Source organism: Mus pahari, chromosome 14, assembly GCF_900095145.1.
Source record: "Mus pahari chromosome 14, PAHARI_EIJ_v1.1, whole genome shotgun sequence".
Lineage (NCBI taxonomy): Eukaryota > Metazoa > Chordata > Mammalia > Rodentia > Muridae > Mus > Mus pahari.
Window position 1 is genome coordinate 88270389 of NC_034603.1, and position 24997 is coordinate 88295385.

The following is a 24997-nucleotide window of genomic DNA, read 5'->3' on the forward strand; positions in this document are numbered from 1 at the left end:
AGAAGACCTGGGTGTGGTCTCCAGCAACCACATGGTAGTTTTCAACCATCTGTAACTCCAATTATGAGATATTTGATATTCTCTTCTGGCCCCTGAGGGTACCAGGCATGTACATGGTGTACATACATTTATGAGGTCAAGACATTCATATATAGTAAATAAATCAGAGAGAGAGAGAGAGAGAGAAGCTGTGCTTTCTTTAAAAAGACAAAACAAAAAGCCACGCGTGGTGCACACTTAAGCAGAATCTTTAGGTCTACATAGAGAGTTCCCGGCCAGCTGGGGCTACATAGTGAGACTTTGAGGATTTTTGTCTTTTGTTTTTTCAGTCATTTGGGGGGGTGAGAGGACTGGTAAGGCGGCTCAGTGGTGAGAGCGCCTGCCTCCAGGACGGATGGCATGAGCTAGAGCCTGGAGACCTGCATGGGAAAGAGGAAAAGAACCAATATCCAAAGGTTGCCCTCTGACCTCCACATGATCACTGTGGCATGCACACACGTACGCAATCACCCACACACGCACACCACATGACAATGTAATTTAGACAATTCTTCAGAATAAAGAAACCCTTTCCTGCCACAGCACACAGAGTTTTCTTCTACCCGCTCTTGACTGACTGAGCTCCCTTATCTTTGCCTACTCTGGCCTATGCCTCGCTGTGGCCCACTTTCTAGAAGAAGCTTTCGGGTGTGACTTGGAGTTCTGCTGGGGAAGTATCCTGGGGGACAGCGGGTCCTAATGGCTCTAGGGTCCTCCTGGGGACTTGACACAAAAGGGATTCTTTGGAGTGTTCCAACAGGAGACAGGACTTGGTGAGCCTTTGTCTCTCTGCAGAGGGACAGTGACTGTGTCCATCATAGGAGCTGTCGGGGCATGCAAGTAGACTGCTGCTTTGAATCTCTGGCACTAACCCTTCTCCCACAGGACAAGTTTCCCACAGGCTCTCCTCACTCAGCAGCGGTGCTTCCACCAAAAGCCCCGGATGAGGACAGAGATGGCGCTGAGCCTGGAGTCTACAACAAGCTTCCCCATGCTGGCCGTGTCCGGGAGCACTGCGTCTGAGCTTCCCGGTGGCTCCAATGTGTCCCTTAACAGCTCCTGGACTGGTCCAACAGATCCCAGCTCCCTGCAAGACCTTGTGGCCACGAGTGTCATCGGGGCAGTGCTCTCAGCCATGGGTGTGGTGGGCGTGGTGGGAAACGTGTACACTCTGGTGGTCATGTGCCGATTTCTGCGTGCCTCGGCCTCCATGTATGTCTATGTGGTCAACCTGGCCCTGGCTGACCTGCTCTACCTGCTGAGTATTCCCTTCATCGTAGCCACCTACGTCACTAAGGACTGGCACTTTGGGGACGTCGGCTGCCGAGTTCTATTTAGCCTGGACTTCCTGACGATGCACGCCAGCATCTTCACCCTGACCATAATGAGCAGTGAACGCTACGCAGCGGTACTGAGGCCCCTGGACACGGTCCAGCGCTCCAAGGGCTACCGTAAGCTGTTGGTGCTGGGCACCTGGTTGCTGGCACTGCTGCTGACCCTACCCATGATGCTTGCCATCCGGCTGGTCCGTAGGGGCTCTAAGAGCCTCTGCCTGCCGGCCTGGGGCCCTCGTGCCCACCGTACCTACCTGACGCTGCTCTTTGGGACCAGCATTGTGGGGCCTGGCCTGGTCATCGGGCTGCTCTACATCCGTCTGGCCAGGGCCTACTGGCTATCTCAGCAAGCTTCCTTCAAGCAGACACGGCGGCTGCCCAACCCCAGGGTTCTCTACCTCATCCTTGGTATCGTCCTTCTCTTCTGGGCCTGCTTTCTGCCCTTCTGGCTATGGCAGCTGCTGGCCCAGTACCACCAGGCCATGCCACTGACACCCGAGACAGCACGCATCGTCAACTACCTGACTGCCTGCCTCACTTATGGCAACAGTTGCATCAATCCCTTCCTCTACACTCTGCTCACCAAGAACTACCGTGAGTACCTGCGTGGCCGCCAGTGGTCACTGGGTAGCAGTTGCCGTGGCCCAGGGAGTGCTGGCAGCTTCCTGTCCAGCCGTGTCCACCTCCAGCAGGACTCCAGCCGCTCGCTGGACTCGGGCCGCTCGCTGTCCTCCAACAGCCAACAGGCCTCAGAGACCCTCGTGCTGTCTCCAGTTCCCCCTAATGGGGCCTTTGTGTGAGAGTGCTCTGTGTGACCCTGCAGGTAGGAAAGGACCCAAAGGCAGGCCACTCAGGAGCCCATTCCCAGAATCCCCTTCTCAAACTTGTCTGTCTTCTTCAGTTCTCTTCTGGAAAGTTCCCTCTTCTCTGTTGTTTTCGTCAGCTCTATTAGCACCTTTCCTGTGATGCCAATACATTCCTGCTTCAAACCAGTCTCTGAGGGGCTTCAGAAGCTGTGGCCCAGACCCTCTTCTGAAGACCCTGGTGAGCTGAATCATGTAAGACCTAATTGCCCAAAGCAGCTAGTACCAGGCTATAACCTGACCTTTGATGTAAGCCCTTCCAGCCTGAGGACCCTCCCCCATTGGTTGGTAAGGGGCCTGCAGGCATCTCTACCCTCTCTCCCCATCCATCCCATGGTAGCTTCTTGCTCCCATATGCACATAGAACAATAAACCCTGTACTCTAAAGTGTGTCCAGTCTCAGTGTTGGGGGTGGAAGTTGGGTTGGGGTGGGGGTCCTGGACTCAGGGGTCCCCCAACATGAGGCACCTGAGTGCTTGGTGAGGTTTCCAAGCCTTTGCCCATGGATATCCCTTCATGGAAGCCCTCCCCTGTGCTTAGGGTGGGGAGGAGGGCAGGTAGCTGAGAGATATGAGAGGCCAGGATGGGGTGGGGTGACTGGGAGACGCCGCCCAGCTAGCACTGAAGCTCAAGTACAGAAAGGAGACCCCACAGGCTTCAGTTCTCATAGGAGGCAGCACAGCCCGCATGTGGCTCGTGTTGACAGCAATGAGGTCTCGGCTTCACTGCTCCCGGATAAACTGTTTCCTGTCCTAAGTACCATCCTCTGAACATCTTTTGCCTGGCTGACCATTTCTCCTGCCACGGGCAGAAGTCAGCTGTGCACCCTTTTCAGGGTGACCATCAGGGGCTGGGACAGCACCTTGGTCTGGTAGTACTCTTGCTGAATGTCAGGTAGCAGGACATGGGGTGCAGGTCTCTGCAGGGATAAAGTGTTTCAGAAGTAGATTCTGGTGTCTGGCCACAGTACTTTGTGATTTTTTATTTTGCACACAGAGCAGCCCTACATGTATGCATAGAGGAGGATTATTATCACCCTCTAGGAGATGCCACCCACCCACAGGACCCCAAGGACCAGGGAGGCTGGGCAGGAGAGCCAGGCAGTCTTTGTACAGAGAGGCCCAGGCAGCAGTCCAGGCAGGCAGCCTTCCTGAAGGTGAGACTAGGTGTGTGCTGCTGGACATGACTAATCCACCCCAGGGGATAGGCCCAGGGCTCTGAGCAATTCCATAACTTGATGGAGTCCTGTCCCTTTCACAGAAGGAAATGGGACTTAAGCTATAGCTTGCTGGGAAGGAATCTGGAACTGAAGACCGTTTTATTAAGAGCCCGTGTCCAATGATTAGGCAGGACCTGTTTCAGAGTCTTCACTGTCAGAGGAGCTAGATTCGCTGGTGCTCTCCGACTCAGAGGATGAGAAACTCTTCATCTTGGAAGAACCAGCAGTCACATCAACTTTTCAGCTTGAGGTTTCCCTTTCTTCCATAAACATGAGGTGATAATATCGCTCCAACTCTTGTAGCGTAGATGGCTTCAGGGTCTTAAAATCAATCCCAGTCTCATCAGGGTTGGAGTTTTTAAGTGATGGTTCCCTCGACTGAATTATGTGTACAACACAGCCTCGCTTCTCACCAGGAAGTCCGTTGATATCTAGACTCAGCTGCTGCTTCTCCTCATAAGACATGGGCTTACCCTTGTCCTCTTTTTCTGCTTCCTATGTGGGAGGCGGCCTGGTCTTCGTGGGCGCTGGTTCCTTCTTGCTCACGTTGCTGGTGCTGTTATTTTTCTTTGTCCTTTTGGGAGGAAGTTCCTTGCTTTTGCTTTTTTTTATTTTCCTCCACTTCTTCTTTCTTTTTGTGCTTTGATTTGTTCTGCTGGGGGTGTGGAATATCCTAACCCAGGCTGGAGCCTCCTATCCCTCTGCTCCCCTCCTTTGCCCTACCCCCCCGGCCCCACTGCCTCTGATACTGGGCTTCAGCTTTAGAAAGCTCCCTCCTTCTTGTCAAAGCCCAATCCTGGTCTCTAAGGACTCAGAGCTGGGCCTCTCATTAGGGGTCCAGGTTGGTACCACCCTTACTTAACATTCACAGTGTGGCCTCAGCCCTGGGTAGGAGTGGCCCTCATTCCAGACCCCCATTTCTCTGGGAGGCTTCTTTATTCTCCACAGCTCAGGTGATCCTGAGAAGGGAGTTTATGCAACATTATATGCCCATGTAGGAGATTTGACCCAGAGTCAGCACACAACTCAAGGGGAGGGGTTACCATCCCCAGAGAGGTCCACACCCTCCACCCCTCCAGGCTCTCCTAGACTACTGGATGGGGTGGCCATGAACTGGAAAAGCTTGAGAGTCGTGGATATAGCTTCATCTCCAGAGCCAACATCAGGGAGGTAACCTAGCAAGGTCCTCACCCAGAGAGACCTCATATCCCAGATGTCCCTACCAGCCTGGTAGGGACAAGGTCCTAAAGCCAGAACTTCTGATTCTAGGTGTGCATGGTTTCTATGAAAGTACCGCTGTCCTGGAAGAACCTGGGTGAATAGACAGCAGCTCTGTAGCTCTGTGACAGTCACTGTCTTAGTCTTTGGCACCTGCTAATCTGGCCTCAGGGCCTCTTGGGACCAACCCTGACAGACAGAGATTGGTGTCAGAACAGTGATATATGCATATGTACATGTGTGTGTGCGTGTGTGTGTGTGCGTGTGTGTGCGCACACACACACACACACCAAACATGCCACATTTAACAAATGCAGTAAGTACATACCACACGCATGTATTCCTCCGAACATTCTACACCACACCCACAATAAATGCATAAAATATTTACCTCACACATTCACCCCCAATAAACATACCATATCAAACATAACATCCATCAGACACAACACATTCATGTATGCACAAACCACATACACAGCATATAATGTACACAAGGCATATAACATACAGAAACACAGTAGACACACACAGCACACTCTGCCATCATCTAGAGATGCTGCCTATGACAAGCTGACAATGGAGGTGACATGTCAGCTTTCAACACGGGTGATCCCAAGCCTAGATTCCAAGTCCCTATCTCTTTGGGAGTCAAGAGAGGTGAGGCTAGTGGGGTTGGTCAAAGCCACCACCACAGAGTCCCTTGGCTCTGTCCTCCTTTGTCACACAGCTGCAGTGGCAGGCCTGTCCATGACCTGCCCGCCCTCAAGTCTAGCTGGGAGCTGGAGCTGACCTCCATGGAGACCTTCCTGTCATCTTCAGCACAAACTGAAAGCTCTGCTTGCAAACTCCAGTAAGGTATGCAGGACTTTACTCTCTGTCAGCTTGTCTGTCACTGACCCGGGCCTGCTCACCCACAAGGTTTGGGGGCCAATGCCCTCCTGGAGCCGTGACTGTCAGCTAACATCATAATCTTCCCTCTTCCATCCTCAGGGAACTTTCCGCTGCCTGTCCTGTTTTGTTTTGTTTTGTTTTGTTTTGTTTTGTTTTGTTTTGTTTTTTGAGACAGGGTTTCTCTGTGTAGCCCTGGCTGTCCTGGAACTCACTTTGTAGACCAGGCTGGCCTCGAACTCAGAAATCTGCCTGCCTCTGCCTCCCGAGTGCTGGGATTAAAGGCGTGCGCCACCACACCCGGCACCTGCCCTGTTTTAAATGAGGAAAGGACACTATGTTCAGAGAAAGTGCAGGCAGGAAGACTTGGACAGAAGTCCTGCTGGTTGGTACCCAGGGCTCTCTAGGACATGGGCCTTTCCAGAGTGGCCTTCAAGCTATTATAACAGAAAAGACAGGAAAGGTGAATCCGCTAAGGGCCCAAGCCTGGACAAGGCCAAGGCCATCATGTCTGGAACTTGGAAGACATGCAGGGAACATCATGATGGAGAGAGCCCTGTGCTCCTCTGGCCAGCCAGGAGGGGAGGGGAGGATCAATGGTCTCCAGGAGAAGAAGGGGTCAGGAGAAGTGGGAGGGAAGCAGAGAGGTGGGACTGCCACGCTCCTAGGGCTGGATCTGGGCGGCAGTAAGCTGATGGGCTCTCCATCAGAGTGCAGGCGTGGCCTCCCAGGCAGCGGTAGCCAGTGGCTGGGGAGTGGTGACTGTTGACCTGTGTGACTGATGAGCCCACAGAGGCTGAGGGACACAGGATGATAGATCAAGTTCTTTAGCTTTAAAATGCCATCCACCCAACATTTAAAGCGTAGCCAAGAAGAAAACAAGCTGAAACGTCTGTACGGTGCAAACTGTGCATTGTGTCGAGATGAGAGTTAGAGTAAGGTAGAACTGGCCTTTGAGTATTACCCTGACCTCTGAGCTGTTTCAGGATGAACTGGCTTCTTGGGACACCTGAGTTCCAGGACAGTGTTCCAGGCTCATGTACCCTTGCAGTGTCAGGTCCTGTCACCCTGGCTCCACCTGGAGTTTGGAAAGCTCCCTACTCTGGCTGGGTTTCTACCCTCCCTCCTGCCCTTGGGCTATGGTTTTCTCATACATCCAACCTGGGTAGGAGTGGCTGGGCAGTTCAGCCTGGCTGTGGATGCCTGTGTCGGAGGCCATGGGATTTGGGTGGAGAGCCAGAAGCGCCTGCTTCTGATCCAGACACAGCGTGGGGCATGCCCAGGGGAGTGGAGGCTGAAAGGCCTTGGTGCCAATTTCCTCCAAGGTGCTAATTATCCCAACACAAGAGACTTCCAGTGGGGCAGCCTGACTCTGGAGACAAGAGATTTGCCTTGCTAGACGGGACACCCCACCAGGCAGATGACTGTGTCCCTCAAGCACAGTAAAGCTCTGGTGGCATTTTAAACACTCATGTCAAATACAAAATCATAAAAAGAATGATGGAGAAGGGTTAAGTGCTCATATTTCTAAAAGGAGGAAAGGGAGGTCTGAGCCAGCGGGCAGGGGTGGTGCACACCTTTAGTCCTGGCACTTGGGAGGCAGAGGCAGCTGTATTTCTAAGAGTTTGGGGCCAGCCTGGTCTACATACCAAGTTCTAGGCAGCCAGGGTTACATAGTGAGGCCTGTCAAATTAAAAAAAAGAAAAAGGCTGGGTGTGGGGGTGAGGGAGCCTGACCCAGAACCCAGAGCTCTTCTGGAAGAGGGAAAGCTCTGGTAATATAAGCTATTTAGAATTTGATGCAGGAAAAAAGAATGCTGCAAGCTCAAATACATATTCTGTAGTAACAAAACAAAACAACCCCCAAACAACAACAACAAAATTGACATTTCTTATTAAGAACCCTTTGGTTGGTAGAAACTTTACCTAAAAGGCAGAAGGGACTGGGTTTCAGCACCGCAAACAAATAGGTAGATAGACAGATAGATATATAACGGATTTGATGATCAAGACACATCGTTTACATGTGAACATGTTAAAGAAGAAGTGAAAGATAATCTATTTTAAAATTCTAATAAATAAATAAATGGAGCCACACAAATGTTTATAACTCTTGCCTGAGGAATCAGGGTTTTATCCTAAAATCCAAATACCAGGCGTGGGTAAGGATTCATGCGGGAAGAAGTCGATCTCAGCACTGTTACGGAGTGTCCCACAGCAGTTAAGTAGGTCGTGGCATGGCGTCTTCAAAGAAGAGCAATGTTCCGTGGGGTCAGAAAGGGATGAACCTCAGGCACTGTGGTCACGGGCAGAAAGCAGAACATAAAGTTGTATAGCAAAAACTAAACACAACACAACCAACACCTCTACAGAAACAGCTTAAAGGTCAACAGCTACCTCGTGGTGAGAAGACTTTTTAGGGTTGTTAGTTTGTTTTTTGTTGTTGCTTTTTTTTGTTGTTTTTTTGGTGGGTTGGCTTTCTTGTTGTTGTCAGGCTTTTTGTTTGTTTGCTTAATTTTTCAAGACAGGTTTCACTGTTGTAGCCCCGGCTGTCCTAGAACTTGCTCTGTAGACCAAGCTCTTGAACTCAGGGATCTCCTTACCTCTGCCTCCAGGGCTGTGGGGTTCAGGGCGTCCATCGCCACTGCCCAGCTGGGTTTTGGTGGCGGTGATAGTGGTGGGTTGTTTTTGGTTTTGTTTTTTTTAGATTTATTTATTTATTATATGTAAGTACACTCTTGCTGTCTTCAGATACTCCAGAAGGGGGCGTCAGACCTCACTATGGATGGTTGCGAGTCACCCTGTGGTGGCTGGGATTTGAACTCAGGACCTNTGGAAGAGCAGTCAGTGCTCTTAACCGCTGAGCCATCTCTCCACCCCCTTGTTTTGTTTTTTATCTTATACTTTTTGAGACTTCTCCCAGAGGATGTATACGGCTTTAAATTTGGGAATATTATTTAGGCATTCCAGTGCCAGAGACTGCCACTATCGCCCCAAGCTTAGCTGGATCAGAGCATTTCCAGAATGACAAGAATCCCATGCCTTCCCAGGTCCCCTAGATCAATACCCCTCTACCCTGGGCCATCACCAGCCATACCGTACAGAGAAGGAAATGGAGCCTGGGAGCGGGTGAGGACCAGAGTACGCTGCCCAACCACCCAGGAGTCCCCTCCCTTTGGAGGCCCTACTTTGCCTGAGCTTTTCTTTCTCCAGCGTCCACCCATTATTTAGGTCTGACCAGCCCCGCTTCCAGCCCTGTGCACTGGGTCCTGGGCTCCTTTGCTTTGTGAATCTTCATGGTCACTGGCTCTACTCTGTGATGTGTACACAGAGTGAGGGGCTGTGGGTAAGGAAAACGGTGGTTCCTACACACCAGGCAGCTATTGAAACCTGTCTACCCCAACCAGAAGATTCCAGCAAGAGGCTTTTCTGCCCACAATAAGCAGCTGGTGCTAGCCTGTTCATGCTCATATTGCCAACGAGACAGGACCTAGATATGTCCTATGAGCATCCCCAGCTACTTTGCCCCAAAGGTCCAGCCATGCCCAGTCTCCTAGAGACTATGTCCCTGGTTTTGCCAGACAAGGGTTCTCAACCTTCCTAGTACTGCAACCCTTTAGTAAAGTTCCCCGTGTTGTGGTGACCGCCCCCAACCATAAAATTATGTCATTGCTACTTCATAACTTTAATTTTTGCTAGTTATGAATCATAATGTAAATACCTGATGTGTAGGGACCTCGATATCTGACCCCTAAGTGTGGTCTTGACCCATAGGTTGAGAGCCGCTGTTCTAGAACTTCACAGTGGGAGCTCACGCCGGTGGCCCTGGGTGTCTGCATCCTTTTGGTTTTCAGACAGGAACATACTGTACAGTGGCCACAGCTCCCTCTCTGTGGCTTTAAGTAATCTGCTGATGGATGAACCACAACCTACAGGTCAACATGTGGATTTATACAGTGCAGGAATCAAAAAGATTGCCAGGAACACCGTGATATTTGAAACCCACAGTGGGGCTGCCACGGAGCCAGTGCTTGTCTAAAGCAAACCCACAGTGGGGCCACCACAGAGCCAGTGCTTGTCTAGAGTACATGCCGAGTTCTGTGCTAGTGGTTGGGCCATGAGCACGCACATAGAAGCTGGGGCTTTCCTGTTCTCAGCCTTCACCACTGATCCAAGGTGTTTCGGTTGTGTTTGAGAACAAATTCCCTCTCATAGAATACTGGTGGGTGTTTCACTGGGAGACGCTGACTAAATTGGGGTTGCGTTTTGCAAAAAGCAGAGTTAAATGTTGAGGAGCGGAAGACTTGCCAGATGTGGGGCAAGAAGCTCATGGCTGGACTGAGTGGCCATGGGCCTCAGGAGAGGGCCGTGGGGATAAGACATATCTGTCCATACCTGAACCCTTGCTCAGCTGTCTCCGTCCCAATCAAAACCAGAGAGTGGTGATAGTATCTTGACAAGCTGTCAGCCCCACAAGCATGACGGGGAGGCCTGGCATGATCCCACTCCCCAGCCACAAGTCTGATCTGTCTTCAGATCATGGTGTCTCAGCTCAGAGTTAATGACATCTCCAAGCTAGATGTTTTTACAGCACCAAGTTGGAGGAGGTAGGAGGTGCCCAGAGGCACCTACCCTGCATGACTGCATGGGGTACATCAGTGAAGAAGTACGTGATGATATCATGGTTCAGATCTCTTCTACACCTCTGTGTGTCATTCATCAATGGAAAATTCCATGCACCAAGGTTTCCTGCATTCATAACCTTTCCAGGAATGAAGTCCTTCAGTAAGCGTCACCTACAAGCCTCTGCTTTCCTCCTGTGTATACTATCTCAATTAAAGGAACCGCAGGAGCCCACCTGGCCTATGGGGATGATGCTGGCAGTGCTGAAACACAAGACAGTCCTGACCTGCAAGGACTTGAGCCAATGATTGTCAGGGTTTGTGAAGGCCAACATACCTCCTGCCCAGATCCCGCACCCAGTGGGGCTGGGGTCAGGGGGCGGTGATCTTGCTGAGCCACCAGAGGTGCCAGCAGGGCGAGGGTAGCTAGGCTCTCAATTACCCTTGGGAAGGTCCTCAGGAACTAGCCTCAGCCGGTCCTGGCATCTCCTCTCACCACATGCATGTTTTTCCATTAGAATTCCAGACAGATGACGGATGAATGAAAGCCAGGCTGCTGGAGCCAATGGCAGGCACCACCAGTCTCAGCTGTTTCTAGGCCAGTGAGAATGTTGTCCCATGTTGGGTCAGGAAGGCCAAGTCCTGCAGGACTGATCTGACTCCCAAGGATTACTGTCCTTGTCCCCTAACCTGCCAAGGGCAGGTACACAGGCTGGCTGTGGCCTAGGGCTGAGCAGTGTATGCTGCAGCTCTGTCTTGCTAGAAGCACATATGTTGAGGCTGAGTGGGCCAGTGGTAGGACAGGGCAGGAAAGCCGCACTGGGCACTCGGCAGCCGGGGTCCTCTCTGCCCAGCCTCCCCTACCTACCTCCACGATCTCTGTCCAGCCCACGAGTCACCTTCTGGGGATGTCCCTTCCTCCCCTACCCAGCTTTTTTTCTCCTGCAGTGCTCTCAGATGACACAGACTGGCTGGCCATTTGTGTCTTTCAGGTATCACAGTGACCTCGCTAGTTATCCTGATGTTAGACCATTTTTCTATTAAGTCCTTTTAGCTAAGGGACTAGGTGCTTGGGGGCACCCAAGCTCTGCAGGAGTGGATATATGGTCAGATGCTAAACACCGATGCTTTCTCTCAGGGTTCTAGCAGAGACGCTGCCCAGAGGCTGTGCTGGTGGGACTTCCATCTGCCCAGGTGGCCATGAGCCGGGAACATAGCTACTCTGGCTGGCCAACAGGGACACACTGGTCCTTTCCCAGCTTCTGGCAACTCGAGGCATAATTGAAAGTCCAGATCCTGTGTCTCACTCCATAAATATGCATCAGTGCAAGATTCAAAGGCGCCACAGCTGTCCAGGGTGGTGCTCTGTGCATCGGTGCTCAGTGGTGGCTAGTGTATGCCAAGAACTCTTATAGGGCTGGGACCCTGAACGGGGTTGGCTCTGGGGCCTGATGGATGAATCAACATTCACATAGAGCGTGAAATACAGGCATAGATGGGGTCTGTCTGAGCTGAAGGCTTCCGAGAGGGGCCCAGAAGCATGGGGGACAGGCCTACCCTGTGTCTGCCTTCATTGAGTGACAGATGGAAAGGGCTCATTGGTCTGGACCTATGCATTGCCAAGCCCCCCCCCACACACACACTTTGACTTCTTCAATCTCCCATGTAGGTAAAAAGATACTTTGCCATAGAGAGTGAAAGGCTAGGGCAGGCCTGAGCTGAGGACCTGGGCACACTGGGGAAGACAGGAGTTTGAGGCAAGATGCCTGAGGTTTAAGAAACTACACAGGTGCATGGAGATCCTAGGGTACCGGCCTCCTTATGTCTCTTGGGCCTTTTAAAGAGTCTATCAGCCAGAACTCTCTGTTCTTATTAAAATTCATAGGGCTGGTGAGATGGCTCAGTGGGTAAGAGCACCCGACTGCTCTTCCAAAGGTCCGGAGTTCAAATCCCAGCAACCACATGGTGGCTCATAACCATCCGTAACAAGATCTGACTCCCTCTTCTGGAGTGTCTGAAGACAGCTACAGTGTACTTACCTATAATAAATAAATAAATCTTAAAAAAAAAATTCATAGAAGGGGGCATTGGAGTGGCTGTGACCTCCCAACATGGCACAGCTAGAGAGAATTCTGTGAGCTCCTGCCAGCCTTCTCAAGAATAGGGATACAGCTCTGAGTACCTCTTGTTCTGCCTAATCTAGGCCTCAAGAAGGGATAGCAAACTAGAAAGCCAGATGGGGCTGAGTCAGAACTGATGTCCTCTGTGCGGCTGGTGCACAGGCTGCAGACTCTTCCCTGCATGCAAGGGCCACAGTGCACTGACATACTGGTGCAGATACCAAGGGTGAGCATTGTATAGAAGGGCTACTGAGGGCCTCAGAGGAAAAAAAAGGTGTTCCTTAACTCTTAATGGCCCAGACCCGCTCTTTCCCAGTCGGTGCTAACAGGGAGGAAGTGAAAGCACAGGCTGCTCTCAGATTAAGACCCACAGAAAGCCAGGCATGGGGGTGCACGCCTTTATTCCCAGCACTTGGGAGGCAGAGACAGGCAGACATCTCTAAGTTAGAGGTCAGTCTGGTTTACAAACCCAGTTCCACACCACCAGTCAGAGCCACACAGTGAGGCTGTGAGAGGAGAGAGAGAGAGAGAGAGAGACAGACAGACAGACAGACAGACAGACAGACAGACGGAGATCCATGGAGAGGGCTAAAGAAGGCCTCACAGGGATGAAAACAGACATCCAAGAAACGGATGAAACCCTGACATTTACAGTGTCAGGTATCCCGGGAGAGACGGCTGAGTTGGGGCTGGACTGCAATTTATCGGAGAGCCTCTGGGGAAGCATATCTAGGTCTTCCTTCTGCTTGATTTCAACCCTCTATTTCTAATGTGTTTGTCTTGCTGCTTTGAACTTTGGGTGATGTTCCCCCAGGTTATCTTGAAAGTAACGTGTCAACGGAGCCAGTGAAACACAAATAAACTTTGGCTGTTGCTTTGCTCGCCTCCGGCCTCAGAGGCAAGAGCACCGAGGAGGTGGGACGGGACGCTCACGGAACGGAGGCTTGACAGAGCTCCCAGAGATTAAAGCTGCGCGGAAGCTGGATGTGTAGGGTGGGTGAGGAGACATTTCTCAGACCTCTCCAAGGACTGGGTGTGTGGAAAGTCATGGGTGGGACTCACAGAGCATGTGTGAGGGTCTGGGGTTAGGGTCATGTGACTAGCGCTTTCCTGGGTACCCTGCCCATACCTGAGCTTGCAAGGTGGCCATCACCCAAGACTCCCCGCCTCCCAAGAAGTCTTTCAGTCCTTTGCAAGGAAGCACCCATGCAACTGCTGTCTTAGGTCTGATCTCCATTTCAGTGACAAGCAAAATGTCTTCATTTCTGTCCACAGGAGCTAGACATGTCCCCCCTCCCCAGAACAGGCCACAGTTCTGGAGTCTTGTGGCTCTGGGTACAGACCAGCTGAGGCCGATAGTGCTGTCTAGGAATCACGTAGGATGGCCAGCTCTTGCCATATCCTCAGAAGTGCCAACTCTTACTGGCTCTCTCCAGGCATGACACCAGGTGAAGATGCTGGCCCAGAAGCAGGGAATGAATGTCCTCCCTGGCTTCCGTGTGACATGTCTTTGGCAGTGTCTCCATGACAACCACAGAGCTAAAAAGAAAAGGGTCATGGGGCCTCCTTGGCATTGTCTAGAAGGGGCTCACACAGACTTGGCTGTGGAGTCTGAGGGAGAAAACTACACTTGGTTTGTGCTTGCTCTGAAGGAAGTTGTCAGGTAGTATAGCGTAGGCTGGACCCATGTCTAAAGTGTCACCTCGTAATGGCTGTTCAGGTGATGCTTGCTAAAAAACATGTGGCTATTCTCCCTAACTACTGGGACCTGCAGGATCACCCTTGTTCTAGTCCTGCCCTCTGCCTATTGATGACACCAACCCCAGCTTTGATCCGGCTGAGGAAGTGTTACTGGCCATGTGACCTTTCCAGAAACTTCTGGAGCTTCATTAAGACCCATGGCCTATTCCCATTCAAGTACGGCTTTTCATGCTATGGCTGACTGGCTTGGGACAAGACGGCCAGACCTCCTCACCAGGTAAGTACTGCCTAGTATTCCAAAGGCCACAGTGGATATCAGGGTTATGACCATGGAGGAAGTAGCAGACATAGCAAGCCTGTCTCAACTACAACTAGAACTTCAAGGGCCAGAGACACAAGATGGCAACCGCAGTGAAGCCTGACCACTGCCCTGACTGGACAGGCCAGGAAGCAGCAGCCCTGTGAGGTCAGCCTTATCCACCAGCCAGCAGAGCTTTGTTGTTGTTCCCAACCCCACCCCGGCCCCGTGAGCTACTCAGGATGACCAACGGGGCAGCAGAGGCCTCAGCGCTCACAGCACAGTCTTGTCCCAGGTAAAACCTGCTCGAGCAGTGATTGGCTACATGTGGAGGTGTGGCACCTGCCTTGAGCCGGGCACCAGGGCAAGCACTGCAGTGCAGACCAGGCTCCATTTGCAGCTCTCCTCACACGTCACGGCCACTCATTCCCAGCCAGGATCACGGAGGTCCCGGGGCGTTTGTTTGTTTTAAATCAGGCTCCAGGGCAGAAATGGCCAGAGCTGCCTGAGCAGCCTTGGTCGCATAGGCTGTGCGGGTAATTTCAACATCAAGGCCACCTGCCTCAGGGGTGCGTGGCCCTGTACTGTATGCCATGCTGCCTGGACAGAAGGGGGGTGATCTGGCAATTCTTCCCAGGCTGGATGAGTCTGGTTTGGGGGGGTGGGGGGGTGACATTCTTGGGATTCCATTTTTGTGTGTGCATGGGGGGAGGGGTCAGCCTGGGGATCTGGCTTCAACTGTGGCCCGTGGTTGACCTGACAGAGACGGGCTGCCGGAGCTGGGGCTGCCCGAGGCCCAGACCTCCCTATGGCACTTCTGTCCCAGTTCCTCTTCCTGTCGCTGATGGGAAGAAGACGATCAGGATGAGAAGCACACACAAGCACACTGTGCCTCACGGGGCAGGGAACCCCAAGGGCTGGGCACAGGGACGTATGTGGATCCCGTTCTTCTGCGGATATTGCTGGGGACAGGCAGGGCCCCGCACAGCGAGACTGAACCCAGGCTCTCCTCCTAAAATGCACAGAAGTACACTTTACCCATGAAACTTCTCAGGTTTTCAGAGACACCGACTACTGGTGCCTTTTCCAGAATGCCACCATTTCTGTTCCTATGTCCCCTCCTTTCTGTGTAGTCTGTTCTAGAACGGACCATCTTCAGTGGGTTACGTGGGCTGGGGCAAGAAGTCTAGCTCCACAAACAGATAGGTGTTTCTTCTCCACAAGGGGAGGCCTCCTGAGGAACGAGGCCTGCCAGCCACAATGAGCAGCGCCCGGAGCACACACTCAGAGCTACCAATGAGCACACACTCAGAGCACACACTCAGAGCTACCAATGAGCAGCGCCCAGAACACACACTTGGAGCTACCAATGAGCAGTGTGCAGAGTACACACTTGTAGCTATCAATGAGCAGTGCGCAGAACACACACTCAGAGCACACACTCAGAGATATCAATGAGCAGTGCCCAGAGCTCACACTCGGGTTAGCTATTACTCGGATAACAGGCTCCTTCCTTGATTTACTCTCAGACAAAAAGATTAAAACGTCAGCAGGTCGAGACTTGGGATAATTCATAAGGCACTCTGAGCAGCAGCAATGGCCTGAAGTGGGAGAGAGGAACACACCCTCGACCCGGCCTAGGAGTGCCTTCTCTTGACAGAACATGGTACTCAGGACCTGACCTAGCTGGTCACGTGAGTACTGGATCCTCAATGCCGTGATCTGGGTTGCAAGTGAAAGCGATGGTGATGGCGTAGCGGGTGCCCCAGAGGACTTTCTCCACTCGGTGCAGGTTCTCAGAGCCTGAGGTAAAGAATGAGACTCTACCTGGAGAGAGAGAAGAGAGAGGTGATCTCTAGGCCACACTGGCAGGAGGGACACAGCAAATAAACACAGCAGCGCTGGACAAGGTGGAGAAACCCTGACGAGGATCAAGAGAACCAAACCAGCAGCTCTGGGTGTGTAACGGGAGGCATAGGGCACCCCCAGTCTTCCTGCCTACTGGGGAGACTCTCTGTGGTGGGGAGTACAGAGGCTTGCTGATGGCCTTTCAGGTCTGACAGGTGGGAAATAAAAAAAAATAATCACAGGGGCCAGAGAGACAGTTCAGCAGTTCGGAGCGCTGGCTGCCCTTCCATAGTCTCCTGGGTTTGATTGACAGCATCCACATGGCAGCTCACAGATGGCTCTAACTCCAGCCCTTCGGAATCTGATGCCCTTTCTGACTTCCGTAGGCATGATTTACAGACATACATGCTGACAAAACATCCACACTCGGGAAACAGAAGTAAAATTTAAAAACAAGAGTCAATCATGGATGGATGATAACAATCCAAAGAAGGATGTCAAATTAGATGACCTGTGAAGACAGAAATAGCCCCTCCCTGCAGCTTTGGGGATGCTCTTGGTGAGATGCTCTGGTCTGTGGAGTCCAAGAGAATGTGTACTTGTTTGAACATCTAACTGGCCTGTATGTACTGTTTACTGTGTAAGTGCTTAATGCTCAGTGCTGCTGCTCAGCTTCATGAACTTCCTGGGAACACTAGAAGGTTCTAACTAACTAGCTAGCTAACTAACTAACTAATATGCAGCTAACTAACTACTAACTAACATGCAGCTAACTAACATCTAACTAACTAGCATGCTGCTGGGCTCACATACTCTATGGCAATACTGTTCCCCTTCTGGCCATCACATTTCTTCCTCCTGGGACTTGCTTCTAACCCTTCAAACAGAGAGAAAAGTCCATCTGACCTGCACCATATCCTGCTGAAAGGATTACACAGCCCAGAGAAAGCAGAGTGGAGAAGCCAAGTGTGAAGAGCCTTGGGCACTTCTTTCCACAGTACCCAGGAAGTGCTGTGTATGAAGGACCAGGCTTTCCAGGGTAAGTAGAGGCACCACTTTCCGAGATAATGTGCTTCTAAGGGCATCTGGTCTTTCTTTGTCAATTAACCCTAAGACGTAGAAACAAGCAGCCTAACCCAGTGCACAGTAGGGCCTCATGGAGGGGGCATCTGAGAGCCTTAGCCCCAGTGCACAGTAGGGCCCATGGAGGGGGGCATATGTGACCCTTAGCCCCAGTGCACAGTAGGGCCTCATAGAGGGGGCATCTGTGACCCTTAGCCCCAGTGCACAGTAGGGCCCATGGAGGGGGCATCTGAGACCCTTAACCCCAGTGCACAGTAGGCCCATGGAGGGGGCATCTGAGACTCTTAGCCCCAGTGCACAGTAGGCCCATGGAGGGGGGATCTGTGACCATTAGTCCCAGTGCACAGTAGAAGAGGCATCTGAGACTCTTAGGCCCCAATGCACAGTAGGCCCATGGAGGGTGGGCATCTTAGCCCCTTAGCCCCAGTGCATAGTAGGGCCCACAGAGGGAGCATCTGAGACCCTAAGCTTCCTTGGCTGTCTGCCGTCCTTCCTCCTCCTTAATGATAGACACAGTTCTGTATAGCAATGTTCAGTGAGAGTGGAGTCCTCACAGGTCCCGACATACCTGCACATCTTACACACAGCCAAAGGACGGAGGACAACGGTGGATCCTGAGCTGGGCATGATAGGGACCCATATGCTAACTATCAGGTTCAGATGAGAGTCACATCAGGGATTTAAAAAGACTGAACGAATCAATGATCAAATTTTGCCCTCATGGGATACAAAACTTTGGTTTTATATCCCAAACCATAGAAAACTTCAAGGCAAAAACAAAAACAAAAACAAACCATATAAATTAATACTCCTACATACCACAATCAAGCTGATAAAACAAGATTACTGAAAACCTTGAAAATAGCGGGACAGAACAACATATACAAGAAAGAGCAGTACTCCTCAGGAGCAGTAGGAACTGAGATAAAAAAGTGATAATTTGCTCAGGTGTCCCACACCCTTAACCCTTCAACTTGAGAGGCAAAGACAGGTAGAGCTCTGAGTTCTAGGCCAGCCAGGGCTACATCATGAGACATTAACTTTAAAAAAAGAAAAATGAAAAGGACATTTTACCCCATTTGTTCCCAGCCTCTCTGCCTCTTCCATGTTTCTTGTGATACCCTTTGCCAAGATGCACAACGGGCACTTGAGGGCTGGTTTTGCCAAGAAGCTCCTACTCCTCACTTGGACCCATAGGATGGACACGGGGCAGCTCTGCCTCCATGTTGTGTCAGATTCCTGCTTGACGGTGTGGGCAGGCTAAGCACTGAGGGATATCATCGCTACTAACCACGCCATGGCTACCATCGCTACTCGACCACCCCATTCCCTTAGGCTAACAGCACAGAAGTATCGCTATCCTAGGCCTGCAGTCGCCTTTTATTGCTCTAGTCTTGCAGGACTCCATTCCCCAGATAAGGATCACTATCCCTATAGGTGAGAGCGCCATCTGTGGGTTAAAACAACTTCCTACCACCCCGGAGAACCAGCATGGGGAATATGATTAACCAAACTTCACCTTGTCCAAGATGGCTTAATTATCCACACCTCTTACCTTCTGATTAAGAAAGCTCATGTTAGTGCCTCAAAGATGAACTTGAGGTCAATAACCTCATTATTTACTGGTTAAATCCCTTCACCCTGCTTTTAAAAAACAAAACCTCAGACATTTCACCGGGATGTAGCTCAGGTAGTAGAGTGCCTGCCTAGCACTCAGGACGCCCTGGTTTGGTTTTGTCCACTCAATTAACAGGGCATGGTGGTGCACGGCTGTAATCCTTCCTAACACTCGAGAAGGAAACAGAGACAGGAGACAGGAGAGTCAGTTCAAAGTCACCCTTGGCCACAAAGTGAGAGTAAGGCCATCCTGAGAGATTCTGAGATGTTTGAGAATCTATTTCAAAAAGAGGGTAGGATGGCTCAGCAGTTAAGAACGCTTGCTGCTCCTGCAGAGGACCTGAGTACAATTTGCAGCGCCCACACGGCAGGTCACAATCATTTGTGCCTCCAGCGAATCTTGTGCCCTCTTCTGACATCCGTGGACACTGCATTCATACAGGGCACAAACAACAGGCAGGCTAACACATAAAATAAAAAGAAGTAGATCTTTTAAAAAACATTTTAAGCACTGTGTATAGTGGCTCATGTCTATAATCCTAGTAACTTTGTGAATGAGGTAAAAGGGTCACAAGTCCAAGGCCAGCTTCAGCAATATCGTGTGACCTGTCTCAAAAATAAATAAATAAATAAATAAATAAATAAATAATAGTAAACTTTAAAAGGAAAGGAGGGAGGGCAAGCAGACAGGAAAATCCCTATCAACTCAGAATTTATTTTCTAGTGAAAATAAAATAAAATAAAATAATGAGGGGCAGCAGACGGTATGGCCCTCATTTGTAAATCTCAGTAGTCAAGAGGCTGAGGCATAGAATCTCAAGTTCCCACCCAGCCTGGGCTACAGAGTAAAACCCTGTCGAAAGCAGAACAGAACGATCAATAAACAGTGACACTCAGAGCTGAGTGCGGCTCAGGTACGGTGCCTGACTTGCATCCTCGAGAACCTGGGCTCATTCCCAGCACCTGAGGGGATGAAAGGTAGAGTGAGGACACTGTCAGAAACATCACCACAGCCTCCTTACCACAGGTTGAAGGGATGGGCAGACTGTCAGCCGGAACCCTGGACAGACAGGAGCAGGAAATACCAGAGACACAAAAGCTATGGAAGCTCTTGTAAATGCAAGTGTGACGTGCAAGTGTGAGGTGCAAATGTGAGGTGCAAGTGTGAGGAGGAAGTGTGGGATGCAAGTGTGAGGTAGAAGTGGGCCAGCCAAAATACACCTTGGTATTTTGCTTTAATTACTCCACAGATTCAATGCAACTCAAAACAAAATTTTTGCAGAAATTAACAAGTAGAGTCTAAAATTCATTTGAAAATGAAGCAAAAAATAATTTGGCAACAAAAACAACGTTTAAAGTGAGGATCAAGGACTGCCACCACCTGTTTTCCAGATCACGGGGCTATAGTGGTGGAGATACTGCAGCAGAGAAGCACCCAGAACTTGAAGTGTATGAACAGGGTCTACAGATCTGTGACAAGAGCTCCCAGGGTCACTTCGTGGGTAAGATGGCCTCTTCCAGAAATGATGGAGAAAACCTGGCAACCCGTGCACAAGTGAGCACTGCCCTCACCTCACGTCACACCTCAACATTAGCTCAACATGGATCAGAAGCATGAATGCAGAAGCCAAGAAGTCTATGCAAATCCAAGAAGTCTATGCAAATAAAGACAAGGAAAGCCCTTACAATCTTAGGGTGGCAAATATTTCTTAGACATTACCCTAAGGTATGAACACTAAAAGAAAAAGATCGGCAAGCTGGACTTCTTAAGAGTTTCAGAGCTGGGTGTGGTGGCACATGCCTTTAATCCCAGCTCTCGGGAGGCAGAGGCAGGCAGACTTCTGAGTTCGAGGCCAGCCTGGTCTACAAAGTGAGTTCCAGGACAGCCAAGGCTATACAGAGAAACCCTGTCTCAAAAAAAAAAAAAACAAAAAACTTCAGCTTCGATTTCCTATAAGAGGAAATAAAGACAGGTGTGGCAGAGCACACCTGTAATACCAGCTCTTGGTAGGTGCTGGCAGAGGATCAGGAGTTCAAGGCCAGCCTTGTGAGACTATCTCAAAACAAACAAACACAGAGAGACGGGTGGGAGGAAGAGGAGGACAGAGACAAGGAAAGATAGTGTAAGCCAGGGAAACAAAATAGGTATTGAGCAGGAGCACACGGCAGTCTGGTGAGGCCCTCCCTGTACACTATGTGATACCCCTAGGAGCCTGGCTCTGCTGGTCACCTGCAGTGATACTGGGCATCTGAATAACAAAGCTGGCCTCTGGGTATCATGACCAGCAAGTCGACTTAGGCCAACCCAGAGTCAATCCCAAAAGACGAGAGTAAGCGTTCTCCAAATGTAGTATCGCTTGGAGTAAAGCCCACCTCACCCACAGCAGGGGTGCGTGTGTGTGCGTGTGTGTACATGCTTGTGAACATGCTTAAATGGGCCTCTATCCCATCCCCTAAGCAACCCACTAGCCTGTGCCTTACCAGCTCTGGGTTCCACTGTCTTGTTGGACCCTTCTTCCATGAACACAAAGCGCCCTCCGCCGAAGTCCTCTAGGTAATCCGATAGGTAAAGCAGTGAGGTGTAGTCAAAAGAGCCATAGGTCACCTGTGGGGTGGAGCATAAGGAAGCAGGTTAGACTTCTCAATTTTTAAGGGAATAAGGCTCTCCTTTAAAAAAAAAAAAGTATTATCACTTATGAGTGTGTGTTTGTGTCCATGTAAGCCATGTGTGTTATGGGGCCCACGGAGGCCAGAAGAAGGTATGGGATCCCTTGGAGCTTGCTTTATAGGTTGTTGTAAACCAGTCAATGTGGATCCCCTCTATAAGATCAGCAAGTGCCCGTAACCTTTGAACCATGCCCAGAAAATGAGGCTTTGGACCCAGCTATGTTCCATGTAGCATGGACAAAGCTACATGGAGGGGTGATGAATAGAAGCTGGTACAAACTGGCTCCCACCTTGGCCGTATAGCAATGTGAACAGTGTACTATCGCTAGAGAAGAACATGCCAATTGTGATCACCTGCGGAACCATCCCAAACTTTCTGTGAATTAAGATAAAATACACACAGTATGACGTCTACTTTCAACGGTGTTTCCAGGCGCTGTTGGCAGCACTGAGCACACATGCCCTGCTGGGCAGCTGTCCCTACCCATGCTGGTCACTGCATCTTCCCTGACTGGACGACTGTCACGGTGACCTTCACTCCCTCCCTGGTCCCTGGCACCATGACTCTACGTTCTCTTTGGGGATGTGGCATCTCTGGGACCCTCATGGAGGCTCAGACAGTTGTCAGTGTGTGATGCGCATGCTGCACTGGGTGCAGGGGTGAGCTCCCTTGTGCTCATCCATGCTTCAGACCCTCCCATTCCCGGAGCACCCACAGCACAGAAGCTCATTCTGGGGGCCATGATACGGGTCTTGAGGAGGAAGTAGCTGTGGAGGAGCACCAGGGCAGAGGGGAGCCTGCTCCCTCACTCTTTGGTTCAGGTATGATGAGTTAATGTTTCCTGAGGCCTTGGAGCTGTATCCATAGAAGAAGGAGCACTAACCCCAGAATATGGAGGTTTGTACCCAGGATCCCCACAGAGCCAGTGCTGAAGGCATGGGCTGCTTTCCTTCTGTCTCATACAGTCCCACTGCAGCCCTGGAGCTCCTGGGCTGGCTCCCTACAACTGGTCTCTTCCTCTCATCCTACTGCTCCTACATACATCTCTACAAGTGCTCCCCACACCAGCGCTTACTTGGGCTTTGCTCTGGTGAGCCTAAACTAAGACAGGTATCAAGACAACAAGCAATTGAATATAGGAAAAACTTCAGCAGATGTAGAGAGAATCTCTTAGGCTGTGTGGAAGCCTTGCCTGTCCAATAAAAAAAAAATGTTGTTGGCCTATTAGCTTAGGCAGGAAATAGGAGGTGGGAGTTCTGGCAGGGAGAGAGGATTCTGGGATAGAGTCAGACGTGGGAGGGGGTTGATTCACCCCAACTCAGAAAGACAGATGTATGAAACTGAGGAAAGATATCCAACTACGCGGCGGGACTTAGAATAGAATAAATGGGATAAATGAGTTATGAACTAGGGGAAATGAGCCAGAGCTTTTGACCCAGGCAATTATTCATAATAATTCATAATATTATTCATAATAATCCAGTTTCAGAGTTGGGGAACAAAGAGGCTGGGTAGAAAAGTCCATGGTTACAAGCAGAATTGATACTCAATAATGTATCAGAAAATATGTTTTACAACAAAGTGGTATGAGTGTGGAAAAACCTATCACGGCAACTTGAAACACAGAATAGAGATATGTCTAACAAGAAGCACAGAGTAAGCTGGGTGAGGTGATGCATGCCTGTAATCACAGCTCATGGAAGGCAGATGCAAAGAGATCAAGAGTTCAAGGTCATCCTCAGAAACACTGCCTCAAAAAAACAAACAAAACCACACATGGGCTGGAGAGATGGCTCAGTGGTTAAGAGCACTGACCGCTCTTCCAAAGGTCCCGAGTTCAAATCCCAGCAACCACATGGTGGCTCACAACCATCTGTAGTGGGATCTGATGCCCTCTTCTGGTGTGTCTGAAGACAGCGACAGTGTTCTCACATCAAACAAACAAACAAACAAATAAACATTAAAAAAAAAAGTAGTTGGAGATCCCAGGAGGTGGTGGCACACACCTTTGATCCCAGCACCTGGTAGGTGGATCTCTGAATTCAAGGTTAGTTCGTTCTACAAAAACAGGTTCTAGGACAGCCAGGGCTACAGAGAGAAACCTTGTCTTGAAAAACCAGAAAGAAAAAAAAAGTAGTTGGAGAAGGGACCCTAAAATCTGGGCGTTATGTTGACTTGGACAAGTGAGGGATTTCTGGGAAAGGGGATTCTTGTCTTCTTACATCCTTTTTACTTCTGAACCCTGTAGGGTACATTACTCTTCAACCAAACGTAAAAAGAAGCACACCGGCTAGAAGTCATATGGCACGGAGCCCTGCAGGACACTGTGGCAGTCACCCAATTTCCACCTAGTTCTGTTTCACTGAAGCAATTTATTTTTCCGAGACAGGGTTTCACTGTGTAGCCCTGGCTGTCCTGGAACTGACTGTGTAGACCAGGCTGGCCAAAGCAAACATCTAATCAGGAAAGACAAGCCTCAATGCTGTTTCACTTCTCTGATAGACAGGTAGAGTTTAGTCACGGAGCACAGGGATCCTGGGAGTAATCACCGTCTGCAAGGCAGAGACAGAAACTTCACAGTTCGACAGAAACTGAGAAAGGCAGACATGCTGGTACTAGCTTATGATCCTAGCACTCCAGAGGCAGAGGCAGCACCATCGTATATATGACTGTGTGTGGGTACAGACCATGAAAGACCGCAGGTGCCTGTGGAGGCTGGAAGAACAATTCAGTGTCAGTCTCAGCTGTTCAGAAACTTTAAGGCTAGCCTGGACTATACAAAGATCCAATCTCAAAACAAACAAACAAACAGACAGACAGACAGACAGATAGACAAGTAGAATTCTTCAATCTGAAAACTACACTAGATTGGATCCAGGATAGGAGAAGAAGGCATAGAGGAACTGAGTAGACCTGAGGGACAAAGAACTAGCAAGTGGAGCCTTGGGAACATACCCAAAGCTCTACATTCTGTCACTGAGTCCCATGAAAAGAAGCGAACACGTATATAAAGAAATGTCGGCCCCAAACTCCAAACACAGTAACTAGGCTCACACTCCACCACTGAGCAGTAAACACGCACCGGAAAAATAACTTGAAAGCTTTCAGAGAGCATTTAAAGCTTCACAGAGAGGTTTGCAAGATGGCTCAGTGGCTGTGATGCTTGCTGCTCTTGTAGAAAACCTGAGTTTGGTTTCCAGCAGTATCCACATTGGGCAGCTTGTAACTGCAGGTAACTATAGCTCCAGGAGATGGGAAGTCCTTTTCCAGGCTCCAAGGGCACCTCCAATCTTTCATGTGTTCATACCTACACACACGCACACACACACACACACACACACACACACACACACTTACATATACACATAATTAAGAATCACACTTAAAAAACTGTCCAGGGGCTGGCGAGATGGCTCAGTGGTTAAGAGCACCGACTGCTCTTCCGAAGGTCCTGAGTTCAAATCCCAGTCAACCATA

The 24997-nt window shown here is 50.2% G+C and overlaps 2 protein-coding genes across 4 annotated transcripts in view; one reads left to right on the plus strand and one right to left on the minus strand.

Annotated features, from left to right (window-relative positions):
- The first annotated feature begins 980 nt into the window (after positions 1-980).
- Uts2r (urotensin 2 receptor) lies at positions 981-2522 on the plus strand. Its single transcript, XM_021214085.1, has one exon. It carries the CDS (start codon positions 983-985, stop codon positions 2171-2173), a length of 1191 nt encoding a protein of 396 aa, XP_021069744.1. The 5' UTR covers positions 981-982; the 3' UTR covers positions 2174-2522.
- Positions 2523-7788: 5266 nt separating this feature from the next.
- The window catches only part of Ogfod3 (2-oxoglutarate and iron dependent oxygenase domain containing 3), a 32766-nt gene continuing 15557 nt past the window's right edge, over positions 7789-24997 (minus strand). For 2 of the 3 annotated variants that reach the window (XM_029546052.1, XM_021212327.2), the window contains 2 exons: positions 21334-21457; positions 15798-16131 (listed from right to left, as the gene is read on the minus strand). In XM_029546052.1, the coding sequence (XP_029401912.1) occupies positions 15995-16131; positions 21334-21457 (261 nt within the window). In that variant the 3' untranslated portion in view covers positions 15798-15994. Of the gene's footprint in view, positions 7860-15797; positions 16132-21333; positions 21458-24997 lie in introns of those variants that run through there. The other variant, XM_029546053.1, reaches the window with a different exon arrangement.